General features: G+C 35.9%; 1 protein-coding gene across 1 annotated transcript in view; it reads left to right on the top strand.

Annotated features, from left to right (window-relative positions):
• LOC128207854 (uncharacterized) overlaps window positions 1-17,404 on the top strand; it is a 36,957-nt gene that overhangs the window by 4,858 nt on the left and 14,695 nt on the right. The window contains exons 2-9 of the mRNA XM_052911022.1: window positions 1,123-1,161; window positions 1,915-2,157; window positions 4,670-4,708; window positions 5,216-5,443; window positions 7,100-7,144; window positions 8,975-9,202; window positions 9,576-9,701; window positions 10,173-10,247. Coding sequence (XP_052766982.1) covers window positions 1,123-1,161; window positions 1,915-2,157; window positions 4,670-4,708; window positions 5,216-5,443; window positions 7,100-7,144; window positions 8,975-9,202; window positions 9,576-9,701; window positions 10,173-10,247 — 1,023 coding nt within the window. The remainder of the gene's footprint in view (window positions 1-1,122; window positions 1,162-1,914; window positions 2,158-4,669; window positions 4,709-5,215; window positions 5,444-7,099; window positions 7,145-8,974; window positions 9,203-9,575; window positions 9,702-10,172; window positions 10,248-17,404) is intronic.

Below are 17,404 nucleotides of genomic sequence, written 5' to 3'. Positions count from 1 at the left end.
GATGATACCGACTCTCACACCGAAATATCCCGTGTCAAAACTGATGCATATTACAAATGGATGATGCGTTGATTTCGGGTCATTTACGATTCCTGTGCGTCAAAACCCGGGAGCTCGGGTCAATTGAAAGCCCTGCAGTTTAATGTCACAGCCATTAAGGTTTTTGCCATTGTTTCAACTTGCCAAACCGGAAACGTTTGTAACTATGCAACGATTCGGACACTACCAAAATATTTAAATTATCGTTGTCATCATAGGCCAGAGATCGCTAAAAATCTGACTTTTCGAATTTTGGGGCATACAAAAATTGCGGTCGGCGGTAAAAAATTACGGTCGGTCGGGTTACAGGAAACAGACATATTTTTTTTTTAGGCCTAAGTAGGCCTTTCTGGAACTGTTTTTTTGGAAGCGGGCCTTTTTGATCAACATTTGCTTGACAAAGTAAGAAAGAAGCTATATTTTGTCTTTTAATTATGGCATGATCTGGCAATATAAAAAATAATAATATTAATATGCAGTGCTATACATGTACTATTTCCTCTGGTTCATCAAAATGCATTAGAATTGGTGCAACTTCAGTACAAACCCTAATAAAAGCTTCTCATGTAATAACCTTCTCACTTAAACCCCTTACCATTTACTTACACAGCAAAACAGTGTGAGCATTCCATTGTGCTATGATATTTCAATATGTTTTAAGTTAATTCATAATATGTTACATGTATTTAATAACTATTGTTTTGTTATGCCTTCCTTTCTAGAGGTTGGGTAGCGATAAAAGCTAGCTCCATAATGAAATGGTAAAGGGCGGCTTTATAAATATACCCACATGCAGATACCCCCTTCTATGTATTTGAATGAGCATTAAGTAAGGCTCAAGATTGACGTAGGTGCCGAGACCTTCAAATGTATACATGCATCATCGAACTTCGGGTATTGTGAATTATGTCCCTTGTTGACACTAGATAATTTGGTTTTATTTGCAAAATTCATTGACAAAGGGTGCAAGTAGACAATCACCGCTGTTGTTGGAGTCAAATGTTTTTGAATTAATGATTAATATTTTATGGGTTTTGTACTATAAGTTTGGATAGAAATACTCTCATAATTGCTATATTTCAGGTTGTTTCTGGGATGAACTACATTATCAAGTACAAGGATGTAAGTGTGATCAATATGTTTTATACAATCTGTCATGTCTGTAATTGAGAAATTACCAGCATTACCTTAGTGCCTGTATAAACATTACGCCATATAATGACATATATTATTATTTTGATATTTCTGTGCACTGCATAATAGTTAATTTTTAATTGCACTTTTTCTTAACTATGAAGACATCCGAGTAACATGATTTACATAGTACAATGTCAGAAATGTATATTTATGTGTTTATTTATTTCTCATGTGACAATTGAAGCTCAAAACAAATCAGCCTTGGTAAACATTTTTTTTAAGTTGAATACATTTTTTCCACAAGTGTCTTAACAATCACTTAATCAGCATTGTTTTAATTCTTGTATAGCATCCGTTTATGTCTCCACAAAAAGGGCTGCTTTCCAAATCCTGGTGTAATCACTTAATTAAAAGGGTTGTGATAAAAAGGTCTGCCCAATTTATGTTTTGTCAGACAGAAAATGTGAATATGATACTGAATGGTGTTATTGATATTGAACAGTCTTAACTTACTTGATTGAAACCAAACAAAACAAGTATGGTAGACTAGAAAACATCAGTTTAATGTCTGACTTTTTTACCTATTTTATTTAGTAAGATATGTCATTTGTAGAGTTACAAGCATTGTTTATTGAATGTTATTCCTTAAACATCAAAGGCTACATATACCAAAAATTGGATGTTTACAGGTTATCTCGGTATAAGGATATTTATTTTATTTTATTTTTCATTTCACAGGGCGACAATATTTGCACCCTGAAGTATTATGTGAAATTATGGGATAATACATACACAGTGAATGGTCACATTTGTGCCGTGCCTGCTAGGCAACTAGACCAGACCCATGCCATGCCAGGTGGTAATATGGATCAGGACCCCACAGACCCGATGTACACAGACTTGCTCTTCAACTTCACTGATAAGGGCCTTTTGAACCAGGCCTCAATGAACGGCCTCCTCATCACAAAGGTCCAGTCTCAGGTTAGTCGCTATCGTCACAGTTATTATGCTTATAATGCTATCATGTGATATAAGAGTCATTGTTGGTATAATAATTGGTGAGTTAGTTAGTTTGCTCATTATTAGTTAATTGGCTGTGTCAGACCTGTAAATTTATCGTACTTGATGTTGAAATAACTTAATAAATGTGAACCTTAATGGGAAGATGTGTATGCCCCAGTTTCCCACCTTGTCAAGGTCGCACCATGTGTTTAAACTGAATATTCAATGCTTGTGGTTTTATTGAGGGGTATGATTATCATAAGGAACAAACTGCTTGTTAACATTATATAAAGCATAAAAATAGTTTTGTGGACATTACATAAAGCATAAAAAATAGTTATGTGGCTCAAAACAGACTGTTTTCATGAAGATTTCACAAATAATTTATCAAACATTTGTCACTTAGTGATGTATTTGATTTTCTTAGCGTCACCTTGCCAATGTTTACAAATACTTTTGATGACCATCTGCTTCAAAAGCAACAATGTTTAAAATGGCGTACCTGGTTTGTACAATACAACTATAAATGGTTTTCTATATGGTTTATCAGTGTTTACAACTTTTTTTATCATTTCCTTTTCTATCGCAATTATCATTTGATGGTGTTCTCAATGTACATTCTGATTGGCTGACTTAGCTCTGCCTATTGCTGATGTTCCAATAATTGGCTGACACAGACCCAGCTATTATATGAAAACCCATGTCGACTGGTTATTACACGAATACACAAGAAGCTGTCAATTGACAATGACAAGACGAAAGGGCAGCACAGCACATTTACGGCAGTCAAAAAGGCAACGAGGCGTTGTGCCTTGCTCAAACGTCTAGTGGCCAAATTGAAAACTTGATGTATGTGCTGTAGGGTATTAGCTTAAGAGTTATGGAAGGGTGCTGCACTCTGTACTTTTTTGATAGCACCCTACCATTCTCATGGACACCAGAAAGCCTGCCTTCATTGAATTATATGCTCAAGATAATCAAAGTGATTTTGATTAATATAATTATGAAGTAGTATTAATATATACAAACTTTACATATTTGGCTGTTAAAACCTAATAAATTTTTACTTCAAATAAACATAATATCATAATGTTCTAGTTCCTCCTATCTTGGTTTAATGTGCCCTTTTCATCCTTAGTACTCAGGGCCCTCTCTGTCTTCTGTAGCACTCTGTCCACTTTAAAACCTGCCTAAAATATGATGGTACATTAACATGAATAGAGGAATAAATCTTTGGGATTTGTTATATAAAAAAAGTTGTTTTACATCTTTATATCCCTAGACATATCTATCTTGGAGCTATGTAGGAGACCAGTTTGTCACACCACATCCAGTCATGTCATGTATCAAAACTATTGTGTTGATGTACCAAAATATGATATCTTTTGTTGCATGTAGCACCAAAAGTGTTGCATAGGCTGTTGTACACCAGCCATTTCTTTGACATTTCACTTGGTCTAACAAGATTTATGGCCCATTCAACAGTTAAGTATGATCTGAAAATAGTGATTAAATGTAGCACCTGGTCTGATAGAATTGTGTCACATGTTGCATTTAAAGAATTGTACATGTATACATACATTTACCTACAAACTCATGAAACTTCATACTAGGAATGTTGGTCAGCATTGGGTGTTGTGCACCTGCCATTTGATTCACAATTTACAAAGTGTTATCGCCCTTGAATTAGTTAAAAAAAAATCTGAAAAACCTTGTGTGACATGTATCTCCAAAGTATTGTTGGTAATGCACCAGTCAATTGTAACCACGGCTCCCCCAGGTCCGGGGAATAGCGAGGACTTTGACTTTTGGTCCAGCCAAGCCTGGGTAAAATCCCCGCCCTGCGGGGATGAACTGCTTGTTAAATTCCAGCCAAATGCCCACGCACCCCAGGGACCATAGGTAAGAACTATTCCCCGCTATTTTTGGCGCAAAAACAAAACCCCCGCATTCACCCGGCACTGCAGGACCACATGGAAGGTAATAACACAGCCTATTTCCATGGCTATCCCCGGTATACCCCCGGACCTGGTGGGGCCTTGGTTACAATTGACTGGGGCATAAGCATGGGCTGTTGTGCAACTGTCATTTCTTTCACATTTTACATGTTTATTCTCAAACTTGACATTTAACCTCCCTGTTCAAAAAAGATTACAATTTATAGAGAATGTTTAAGAGTTGAAAATAACAAAATAACAATCATGGAGCATTAAATTTATTGTTATATATAAATATATATATATATATATATATATATATATATATATATATATATATATATATAAACATCTGCCTATTTTTGTCAGGATCTACCCTCAAATTATGAAAATGCTTTTTCCAAACCGTTTAATGTTAAAAAGTAATTTGCTGAAAAAAAACACAACTTGGTTTGGTTTGACATATTATTGATGTTTTGCATTGTATTTGTATTGATGTTAATTTCAGTTACTGGTACATGGATTTTATATTTTTATGTTAATCTTTTTCATAGGTTGTTGCTGGTGTGATCTACAAGTACACAATCCAGATGGTAAGCTACTTATTTATAAACCTTTTTTTATAGATTTTATTGAAACAGTGTACAATATGTGTAGCTAGATATTTCACAGTAAACTCCCCTTGTAACAAATACTTGAAGACATTCCAGTAAAATCCCCTTATGAAAAACAACCAGACATTCCATTAAACTCCCCTAATAAAGAAAATATGTTACAGTTCAGTAAAGTCTCCTTTTAAAGAACAGCTTGAGACATATCAGAAAACTCCCCTTATACCGAACACCTTTAGACATTCAAGAAAACTCCTCTTATAACGAACACCTCAAGACATTCAAGAAAACTCCCCTTATGAACACCTCAAGACAGTCCAAATTTGTGTATTTTTTCTGAAGTTTGTTAAATCTGTCAAACAAGGATGCTTGAATATCTTACTAAAATGTCATTGACCAATCACAGCCTAATTACAGGTTCATCATATTTTTAAATTTCCCAGAACCCAGAGCCTTAACCTGCTGGTATCTATTATATCTTTTCTACAGGGATCCAATGTGTGCCACTTGTCATTGTTCGAGCAGTCATGGACAGACACTTTCGAGGTGTCAACCGACACCTGCCACCTGGCCTCAGCCCCGAAACGCCAACTTGGGGGTGGCTGGACCAGTCAAGACGCTACTGAACAGCAATATGCTGACCTCCTGGCTAATTTCAACACCAAAGGTCTCCTTGGTGATTTCCAGACCTGCAAGATTATTTCTGTTGATTCCCAGGTTAAGAGCTGTTTTTACATTTGTTAGTCGAATACATGTTTATTTCATATAACTTATATAAAACAGATTGTACACAGGTTATTTGTTCAAATTTTACGGACAGTAAAGCTATTTGTAATTTCTTTATCAGAATTTTGATGTCTTCTCATAATACTTGGTTAGGATATAAACTAAGATTTTCCTTTAAAGAAACAATTAACTGCATATGAAAACAATGTCATCTGATGACATTCTGTTACACTGTCTTGCTCTACTACACCTATTTCAAAATAGAACAACACTTTGTCTACATTAAGGAAAATCAATGAACCGAAATGAAGTTTTGCACATAAAAAGAAAAAAAACTTCAATTTCTGTGATATGAATGAATATGATTGTTACATGTACTTAGTGTTTTAATTACAGTGTCTACATTTTTTAATGGCCCTCCTACTTGTCCTTTTACATGTTTAATACATGGAAATAAAAATTGGTTAAATCATAATAATTGATTGTTAGCTGAAATAATAAGACAAGTTCTTTTTCGCCGACTTATTGTTTAGAAGACCAAAAATAAATGCTCACATACTTAGTGTTCAGTGGGAAATTCTGTCCAGATGCCTTTTTCTCCCACCTCAGATAAGTAGATCCAAAAATTGAACCATGCTAGAAATTCTTTTCTCCCACCTCAGATAAGTAGATCCATTAATTTAACCATGCTAGAAATTCTTATCTTGCCCACGGGCGAAGATAAAATGCCCGTATGGAACTGCTTTTAATGATCACCATATTGTAATTGCCTCCCTTGTTGAAGACTGTCGTCTGTAGCGCATCATGGAAACCTTGTCTTGTGGCAATATTTAGAACGCTAGTTAATTATTTCTCGCTTCAAATGTCACCAGAAAAAAGTTTTCATGCACCTTTCAAGAAATAATGTTTCACTCTTCTTAGAACTATTTAAAGACCGATCAGACCATTTACATACTCTGAATCACTGCGCGAATATCCATGACAACCATGAATTATCGCATATCCGTACGCAATTATTTTCACTTAGCACAAAAGAGTTCCAGCAAAAAATACATTTTTACCTAATTTTGTTTCACTGAGGTGGGAGAAAAAGCATCTACCATAGCCGCTCGTGTAAGATATGTTCATCCCGACCCTCGCGCAGGGTGTTTTGCGGAAACAAGGTTTACCTACGCTCGGGTCGGAATGAACCTATCTTACACTCTCGGCCATGGAAGATACTTATAATCTTGCCCACAGGCAAAGATAAACAAGTACCCGTATGGAACTTTTTTTTATTATCATCACACAATTACCTCCCTTGTTGAAGACTGTCGTCTGTAGCATAATGGAAACCTTGTCTTTTGGCAATATTTAGAATGCTAAATAATTATTTCTTGCTTTAAATGGCACCATAAAAAAGTTTTCACGCACCATTCAAGAAATAATGCTGCACTCTCCTCTATTTAAAGACCGATTTGACTATTAACATAATATGAATCACTGCGCGCATATCCATGACAACCACAAATTATCACATATCCAAACGCATTTATTTTCACTACGCACAAAAGAGTTTCAGCAAAAAAATACTCTTTAAGTGATTTAATGTGAATCTGTCTGGTGAAATCATCGTCGGAGGCATGAGTTCATTATTTTCTATTCTAGGTTGTTTCTGGCATGAACTACAAGTACCATCTGAACTGTGCTGGGGTAAGTATTGTATTAGTTAAATGTGAGGCACGTCTAACAATTAAGAACTTCATCATTTAAATTTGCAATTGTTTTAAAGGTACTAGAAAGTATCAACTTATCAAAGAAATTATGTCTCCCCCTCTCTGGGGGAGACATATTGTTTTTGCCCTGTCCGTCAGTCCGGTAGTCCGGTAGTCCGTCAGTCCGTCCGTACGTCACACTTCGTTTCCGGGAGGTTGGTCGTGAGGTGTAGAGGATCCCTATTGTTTTTGGGGTCACTAGGTCAAAGGTCAAGGTCGCGGCGACCCCCCAATATAAAAAACATTTCTGCTCAAAATCTTGAGAACGGTTTGACCTAGGTTCACCAAACTTGGTAGGGAGGTTGGTCATGAGGTGTAGAAGATCCCTATTGTTTTTGGGGTCACTAGGTCAAAGGTCAAGGTCGCGGCGACCCCCAATGTAAAAAACATTTCCGCTCAATATCTTGAGAATGGTTTGACCTAGGATCACCAAACTTGGTAGGGAGGTTGGTCGTGAGGTGTAGAGGATCCCTATTGTTTTTGGGGTCACTAGGTCAAAGGTCAAGGTCGCGGCGACCCCAATATAAAAAACATTTCTGCTCAAAATCTTGAGAACGGTTTGACCTAGGTTCACCAAACTTGGTAGGGAGGTTGGTCATGAGGTGTAGAAGATCCCTATTGTTTTTGGGGTCACTAGGTCAAAGGTCAAGGTCGCGGCGACCCCCAATGTAAAAAACATTTCTGCTCAATATCTTGAGAATGGTTTGACCTAGGATCACCAAACTTGGTAGGGAGGTTGGTCGTGAGGTGTAGAGGATCCCTATTGTTTTTGGGGTCACTAGGTCAAAGGTCAAGGTCGCGGCAACCCCCAATATAAAAAACATTTCTGCTCAAAATCTTGAGAACGGTTTGACCTAGGTTCACCAAACTTGGTAGGGAGGTTGGTCATGAGGTGTAGAAGATCCCTATTGTTTTTGGGGTCACTAGGTCAAAGGTCAAGGTCGCGGCGACCCCCAATGTAAAAAACATTTCCGCTCAATATCTTGAGAATGGTTTGACCTAGGTTCACCAAACTTGGTAGGGAGGTTGATCAATTTCATGTCCATCATTGATTATTTCTCACCTACGACCACACAATGGGGGAGACATGCGCTTTTTCAAAAAAGCAATCTCTAGTTTTCATCTCATTTTGCATTTAAATACCGAAACTCCACCAGCAGCAATTATACCCTTGCTTTAAAATTTGCTCCTGGGGTAATTTTTGGATGCATTTATACAGCATTTGATAGTTTTTATTATTTATAAGTTAAGCACTCCATTTTGATAGCATATGAATGTCAAAGAAAGACCAAATAGCCAAACTTATAAAAAAAATAAAATAAATAAATTTCAAATCTGTGTATATGAATCTGCTGAATTAATCTGCGAAGGACATAAGTTAAGGTATTCAATCCACAAATAATCTAATGAATCTGATGGTTCCATTAACTGCAACATTAAATATTGATTCCTGTTGACCACATAATGGTATCAAATGAAATAGTTTTGCTTGCTGATAAGAATAAGTAAAATAAATGCCCCATTATACATTGAAAATACATTTAAATGATTTTTTTGTTCTATGTTCAGCTGGATTACTAGTGAAGAGGAATTTTTTCAGTTATTCTTTTTCGATGTCATAAAATTATTCTGTTGAAACTTTACCTATTATTTTTTTTACTCTTAACAGGCTTTCAAATGACAAAAATACATGAGAAAGTGACCTATTGTCAGTTAAATCCCTTAATATTTTTTTAAGAATCTACATTTGAATGTTGATCACTTCCAGCATAACTGCCACCTGCAGCTGTATGTTCAATCATGGACAGGTGTATACACCGTGCACACAGACACCTGCACAGCTCACAAAGTCCGCCAGCTAGGAGGTTGGCATCCGGTCACAGACACAAACCTCGCTGGGTACCAGGAATGTATTAAGGCCACTGTCGAAGGAATTAATTCTCAGTCAAATAGCATGTACCGTATGGTGGAAAGCAATGTACATGCCAAGTACCAGGTTGGAACAGTGTTTTTGTAGCTTTTGTTCACTTTTTAGAAGTGCCATAATGATATCCATAAAAAACACATACACACAGTGTACAAGAAAACAACATCAGCCTCATTTCATGTTAATAGTGATTAGTTTTTTTCATTTAGTGCACTGTTAATTGTTTTTAAGGTCTACAACATCTGCAGTTTTAGCGTTGACAAATTGTGTTGATTGAATATCACTGTATCCTTATATTATTTTAGAGATTTTTCAACAACTGTATGAACTATTATTAGTTCAAGAAAGTAATTAAAATTTAATTAAATTAAAACTAAAAACATACATAAACATGTACAGTGTAATTAGGCTAAGATTTAACATGTATATATATTTTTTATAGGTGGTTTCTGGTATGAAATATGACATTACTGTGACAGCTGTAATGTCAACATGTATGAACAATGCTGACAGCGTGGGCAAACTTCTTGCTGACTGCCCAATGCAGGCCGCAAACATGTTGGCCCAAGTATGTATACTCAACTCACTTGTATTCATAGTTGGTAAATGGTTTTACCTTTATTTTGGTACACTTAGAAGTATGGTCACAAAGTAAAGCCTCTTTGGTTTAAAAGACACATGTGTGTTTGATGTTTACATTGATCGCATTATTCATTAATGAAGAATCATGCTATTTAAAGGAAACATTGATATAAGTACTATTGTGATTTTTTGAGAGAAGATTTCAAGTATTAATGTCAAGGTTAGTAGCATGTTCACAACACAGTGGTTAAACATTGGCAAAAGCACAAAGGCTGAACAATAGCGTACGGAATCACATTGTCATGGCTCTTTCAGAAGTCATGTATTACATGTGCAGTCTTTTCAAAGCCAAATAGAAGTATCTGATTTGTACTTGTTGATTCAAATACTAAACTTGATGGCTGACAACACATCATGAAGTTACACAAAATAATATGTTTTAATGATGATATTTCAGTCTACTTGGCATGCTGTTTGTGGGTACCAGGCCTGGAATAACCCAGCTCTCAACTTTATTACTCCACCAGAGATGGTAAGTGTACTGTTGAGACTAGTGAACAACAGCATAGCGACATTTATCCACATTTTCCTGCATGTGTATCCCATATCCCACATCCACTTATCCCTGATACACATCCACATATCCCTGATACACATCCACATATCCCTGATACACATCCCCCACATATCCCTGATACACGTCCACCTGTGCTTCCATATGTTTTCACGATTTGTGGTGTGTGTGTTTGTGCTTTTAATCACAAGGGCAAACTGGTAGAGTCCTGTATTTTGAATACATGATTGGAATATAGTGTTAAAATATTTAGCTGTCAAAGAGATATCTGAAAAGTTTGTATGAAAATTCATATTTTCAATGTCTAGAATATAAAAGAACATGAACACAGATCCACCCCTTCCACTCCCTTCTTAAAGTGACACTCTTATTCAAAATCAATACATACACATGTATAACAAAAAATTTGAGTGATAAACCTTTAACTACTTCCAAAATAATGCATTCATGGAAAATATTAATTACTGAAAGCAAGATTGTAACCGTGTATATAATAGCTGAAAACGCAAAAATATTAAATGATTGGTGAATGCTAAAAGATTTACAGCGATCTACTATTGTCTCATAAGGTAGAAATACCGTGTTTTCTGCACCTTTCTTTCAAATTAAACTCGGTATCCTTCATAAAAACCATTGTTTTCTACATTTATTCATCTTTTTTGGTATATGGAAACAATTGTGGTAAATCTTATTCAGAGTTAGTGTGCATCTTTAAAATCTCATACTAATAAAGAAAAAATTGAACATGTAGTTAGATGTTTTATTTCAAAATATTATTTACAAACTGCTTGAGTAAAGCTTTTGTTTGTGAAGGCTATAACCCCTCCTATCAATGTGTATGTCAAGTGTAGCCCCTCTATCATTGCTTATGTCAATTGTAGCATCTCCACCTTTAAACAACTAGAAAATAATAATTCTGGAGTATATGTGCTTGAAAGGTAATAATTATAGATGTCCTGACTAAAAGTCTGTATAAGCTATTAAGAAGATGAACATGGAGGTATGAACTTGTACAAGACCAATTAATAAAATATGAATAATGAATGAATAAAGAACAATGACATTGAAGAGTTTCTTCTAATACACAATCAATTGACATAACACTAAAACAGATTAAGCCTTGATAATTACCTACTCTGTTCAACAAAAGAATACATTGAATTCCAAGTCATAGTGCATTTGTCTGTCCAGGGAAAGTACATGACTAGTTGTTCTCTCCATATGTTTTTCAGTGAAGGGTGATATGGCTTCATGTCAATAGATACAAAAGCATTCAGAAACGTTAAGTTCATATAACCTCCGATTAGAATATAGTTCCTGAAGTGTAGAGTGATTTGTTGTATTGTGCATGCTATGTCTCTACCAGATACACTAGAGGGCAGACCACTGTGCAGGTCCAACAAGCAGGCTATGACCTTCACTCCCACATTGACCGTCACACCAGAATGACATTCACCTTCATACTACTAACTCTTCTGACTACTAACCATCAACCTAACATGCCTAACATGTGATGACTTTTTAATGCATGAATTTTTATGCTTGTTTTGTTCCTGCACAATTGCATGTTTATTTTACAAAATAAACTGTATATTTCCTTCTTCACGAAGACTTCTTTTGCTATGTATATTCAAGGTTCTACTGTTTTGATTTGTTTGTTTTGCTTGAAGATGTTGATGTACTAAAATGTGGCGAAACTCGTTATGTTGAAGTCATCGGGATCTAGGTAAAAAGTTAGAGCTAACATATGACACATCCGAAATACAAAAAATATAGCAGCAAACCGAACACATTTGAGTCAGAATTGTGTCTAATGTTAACATCCGCAATTGAATCGGTCCTGTAATATATTTCTGTCATGAAAACAGCAAACTTACTATTGATAATAAAAAAAAGATTTATTTGTGTCAATATTATTTAAATCATGTTTATTGATTACACAAACACAATCATTTAACACCGGTTCCTTCTCTGATTTGGTCGACCAGAGCATTGGAACTATCATCTGACATTTATAAGTTTTTCTTTTTGGGCCTATTTGAGATTGTCATTGAATCAATAAAATTTCCATGTTTTATTCATAAACAAAAAATCACGAGCTGTAATAAATGTCTCTATAATCGAAAACATAAACAATTAAATTTTTCAAAAAAAATCAGGCTGTTTGAAATAGACACTATAAATGCAGAATACATGCAGTCATAATTAGATGGAAAGACAGCTATGAATGATATAGAAATATGAGTTAAGTAATTTTCAATAATCTTACAAAAGAATTGGTAATATGCAAATCACGATGTTAAAGAAAGAAATGATGAAAAATTGATTATTTTTGGATGTTTTATTAATGATTATTTCCTTTTTAACAATTGTCTTAAGGCCACAAATCACTTAATGCAGCTCATATTAACTTTATATTAACCATCGACACTAAAGTTTTACAAAACTTAATGGTTTGTAACTATTAAAGTAGGTTATAAAGAGGTGTACTATGAGAGTATACACATGTATGCCATTCTTATCTTCGCTCGAAAGAGGAAGATAATTTATGACCATATGTGGTTTCACATGATTCTGATTGTACAATGCATGACTTGGCTGTACAAATAAGGCAAATGTAGAAACTGTATGAGTGTATATGGTCGCTGAGAGCTGCAGGTTAATGTACAATAGAGCATACTTGAATGTAGAAACTGTATGAGTGTATATGGTCGCTGAGAGCTGCAGGTGAATGTACAATAGAGCATACTTGAATGTAGAAAATATCCAAAGCAACATAAGGACTGTGTTGTTTGCAATATAACGCATTCATGAATAATGAAGAAGTTATAATAATATTGCCAGTAAAGTATTGCTACTACAGTGTAGTCTATAAGGTCATATTGGTTGATAATTGAATTGTTTCTGCAAGAGTTACTTAAGAAGATAATTGGTCACCATTCATTATACATGTTCAATGTCTGTCAGAGTTTTAGTGATATGTAGGCCTCTGTGCTAATAATATCTTGTGATGAAGACATTGTATGAAAGCGAGATAAATGCACAAAAGGTTTACGAAAATTTGGCTATTAGATTGGGATAAGTAAAAAATGAGTTTGCAGACTGTGACCATGCATAGAGGGATTTTGAAATTACTTTAGGCAAAGACAGTATGTCAGGTACAAGACCACTCAGTCATGCATTGGGTGATTTTAAAATAACATGGCATAATGTGTTCCCCATGACTAGACAATGTGTCACAGCAAAGCCATTATATGTGGGTCAAAGGTCACTCACTTCAGAATCATTCGTCAAAATTCCTTTAAATTTGTTTTTTCTGAACTGTAACTTTGCCATGCATAAAGCGATTTTAAAATAAATTGGCAAAAAATGATCCATGATTGCACTCATATTTAGGTCACAGCCAAGGTCACACATACATGTTATGGTTTAAAATTCCTTGTATTTTTTTTTGTCAAGACTGTTTCTTTGTGATGCATTTCAAAATGACTTAATGCTTATTTCACCACTGTTTCTTTGTGATGCATTTCAAAATGACTTAATGCTTATTTCACCATGATGAGACTGTTTTTTATCAGCAACATCCATGTCTGTACATTAAATGTCATGGCACACTCAAGGGTCTTTTGTCGAAACACTTATGGTTATGGCTACAGCTGCTTGAATATATTATATAATATCATACAAAGGTTAGCCCTAGAAGTCTTTTTGGGAACAAAACATCTACCTCATCAAAGTTAATAGTGACTCTGCCAATGGCAGCGATAATTACTAATTCAAGGCAATGTGTTGTGAGCAAGGCCAAGGTTCCTAGCTCAAAATAGAGTCCAACATAAACAATATTTGTAGTACTGTTTTGGGGCTCAATTGAATGGAACATTTATTTGCCATGGTTATTATACCCCCACAAACGAAGTTTGAGGGGGTTTATAGGAGTGAGCTTGTCGGTCTGTCGGTCGGTCTGTCTGTCGGTTGGTAGGTCTGTCGGTTTTCATGATTTCTGGACGATAACTCATGAAAGGCTAGACAGATTTGAAAAATTTTTGGTACACAGGTGTAACATCAGAAGATACAGGTCAAGTTTGATATTGGGGCTGGTGGGGCCAAGGTCAAGGTCACTGTTACTAAAAATAGAAAAACGGTTTCCGGACGATAACTCATGAAAGGCTTGACAGATTTGGACATTTTTTGGTACACAGGTGTAACATCAGAAGATACAGGTCAAGTTCGATATTGGGGCTGGTGGGGCTAAGGTCAAGGTCACTGTTACTAAAAAAAGAAAAACGGTTTCCGGATGATAACTCATGATAGGCTAAACGGATTTGAACAATTTTTGGTACACAGGTGTAACATCAGAAGATACAGATCAAGTTAGTGAGCTTGTTGGTCGGTCGGTCGGTTTTCATGGTTTCCGGACAATAACTCATGAAAGGCTAGACAGATATAAAAAAATTTGGTACACAGGTGTTACATCAGAAGATACAGGTCAAGTTCGATATTGGGGCTGGTGGGGCCAAGGTCAAGGTCACTGTTACTAAAAATAGAAAAACGGTTTCCGGACGATAGCTCATGAAAGGCTTGACAGATTTGAACATTTTTTGGTACACAGGTGTAACATCAGAAGATACAGGTCAAGTTCGATATTGGGGCTGGTGGGGCCAAGGTCAAGGTCACTGTTACTAAAAAAAGAAAAATCTCCAGCCATGGGGGAAATAAAGATGTTGAGTTGAGTTGAGATCAAGTTCGATATTGGGGCTGGTGGGGTCAAGGTCACTGTTACTAAAAATAGAAAAATGGTTTCTGGACGATAACTCATGAAAGGCTTGACAGATTTGAACATTTTTTGGTACACAGTAGTAACATCAGAAGATACAGGTCAAGTTCGATAGATCCTTCAAAAACTAAATGAGCAAATATTTACCTTAAAAGTAATTGACACTTGGAAAGATGAACAGACAAAACAAATCCAGCATGCTTCATTTGAACCAGATGCCAGTGGAATACCAGCAGAACTTAAGTATGGCATATTTGCCACAGTAGTGCTTACTACAAATAATTGACCTGTCAGATGGACTTGTTAATTTGGCTACAGGAACAGTCCCGGGATTTATTCTCAGGTGGATAAGGATGCATTCAAGCCCAAATATGTACTTGTAAAATTTGATGATGATCGTGTTGGAAGAAAAGCTCGTGAATGCTCTAGATGTCTTATTCCAGAAGAGATCAGCTAGAGCATCAGCTAGTTTTTCTTGTCAGCAGTGTAACTTCTAAATTACTCAACAGATTTAAATAAAACAATACATGCATGATAAAAGAAGATGCAGTGTGCAGTAACCTTGGAGTTATGGCCTCTTTTCAAAGGAATGGTTTGCTATTCCTGTGTCCAGGTGGCATTTGGGGGTATTCGTCACTCCTGTGACAGCTCTAGTTTTTTCTGTTTGACTGTCTTGCTTACAAAAAATTAATGGTTTGAATGATTTTGATGGTCACCACATTATTGATTAAGAGCACATGATTATGCCAGTCATGTTGACTCAGTTTTCAAGGTCGATTTTTCCTTTTTGTGCCAGCTAAATGCCACACATTATGTTGAGCATTTAAATTGTGGTGTGTTTTTTTGGAACAACATGCTCAAACCATGTTGATGTAAATTCAAGGTTACACTTGAAGGCCAATTCATGTAGTAACGTTTGTGGTGTTCTTCATTTCAACCATAGTTTGGCACAACAATTTGGAGAGCACTTGTTAAGGCCTGGTTGTATCATGGTCATATCTAGAGATTAAGGTCATCATGATAAAGGTTCCCCATCCAATCCATATCTGATGCTAAATGATTCGACAAACATTTTCATCCCATTCACACAATGTGAAGCATGCACATTTTGTGTCGCCTGGCTCAATTTCTGGGTTCAGGGAAGATAGGTTCATCCCAACCCTAGTTTAGGGTGTTTTGCGGAAACTCAGTATTAACCTGTCAAATTATGTTAAAAACAGTCAAATCGTTCCTGAAATAGTTCTGAGTAAAGTGCAGCATTATTTCTTGAATGCAGTATTAAGAAAACATTTTCATGGTACCATTTGAAGTGAGAAATAATTAATAAAGATACTAATTATTGTCACAAGACAAGGTTTCCATGACTCTACAGACTATGGTTTTCAACAAGGGAGGTAGTTCTGTGATGACAATAAAAAGTAGTTTCATACAGGTACTTGTCTTTTTTCCCACCTCAGATAAGTAGCTCCAATAATTTAACCATGCTAGAAATTCCCACGGGCGAAGATAAAATGCCTGTATGAAACTCCTTTTTAATAGTCACTACATTGTAATAACCTCCCTTGTTGAAGACTGTCGTCTGTAGCATCATGGAAACCTTCTCTTGTGGCAATCTTTAGAACGCTAATTAATTATTTCTCGCTTCAAATGTCACCATAAAACAGTTTTCATGTACCTTTCAAGAAATAATGCTTCACTCTCCTTAGAACTATTTAAAGACCGATTTGACTATTAACATAATCTGAATCACTGCTCGCATATCCATGACAAACACAAATTATCGCATATCCATGCGCAATTATTTTCACTAAGCACAAAAGAGTTCCAGCACAAAATACATTTTTACCTAATTTTGTTTAACTGAGGCGGGAGAAAAAGCATCTACCATAGCTGCTCGTGTAAGATATGTTCTTCCCGACCCTCGCGCATAGTGTTTTGTGGAAACTCGGTAAACCTCATTTCCGCAAAACACCCTACGCTCTGGTCGGAATGAACCTATCTTACACACTCGGCTATGGAAGATACGTATAATCTTTGCTTCACTCTCCTTAGAACTATTTAAAGACCGATTTGACTATTAACATAATCTGAATCACTGCTCGCATATCCATGACAAACACAAATTATCGCATATCCATGCGCAATTATTTTCACTAAGCACAAAAGAGTTCCAGCAAAAAATACATTTTTACCTAATTTTGTTTAACTGAGCCGGGAGAAAAAGCATCTACCATAGCTGCTCGTGTAAGATATGTTCTTCCCGACCCTCGCGCAGAGTGTTTTGTGGAAACTCGGTAAACCTCATTTCCGGAATGAACCTATCTTACACACTCGTATGGAA

This window comes from Mya arenaria, chromosome 11 (genome assembly GCF_026914265.1).
Source record: "Mya arenaria isolate MELC-2E11 chromosome 11, ASM2691426v1".
NCBI classification, from domain to species: domain Eukaryota; kingdom Metazoa; phylum Mollusca; class Bivalvia; order Myida; family Myidae; genus Mya; species Mya arenaria.
This window is presented reverse-complemented; position numbering and strand designations above follow the sequence as displayed.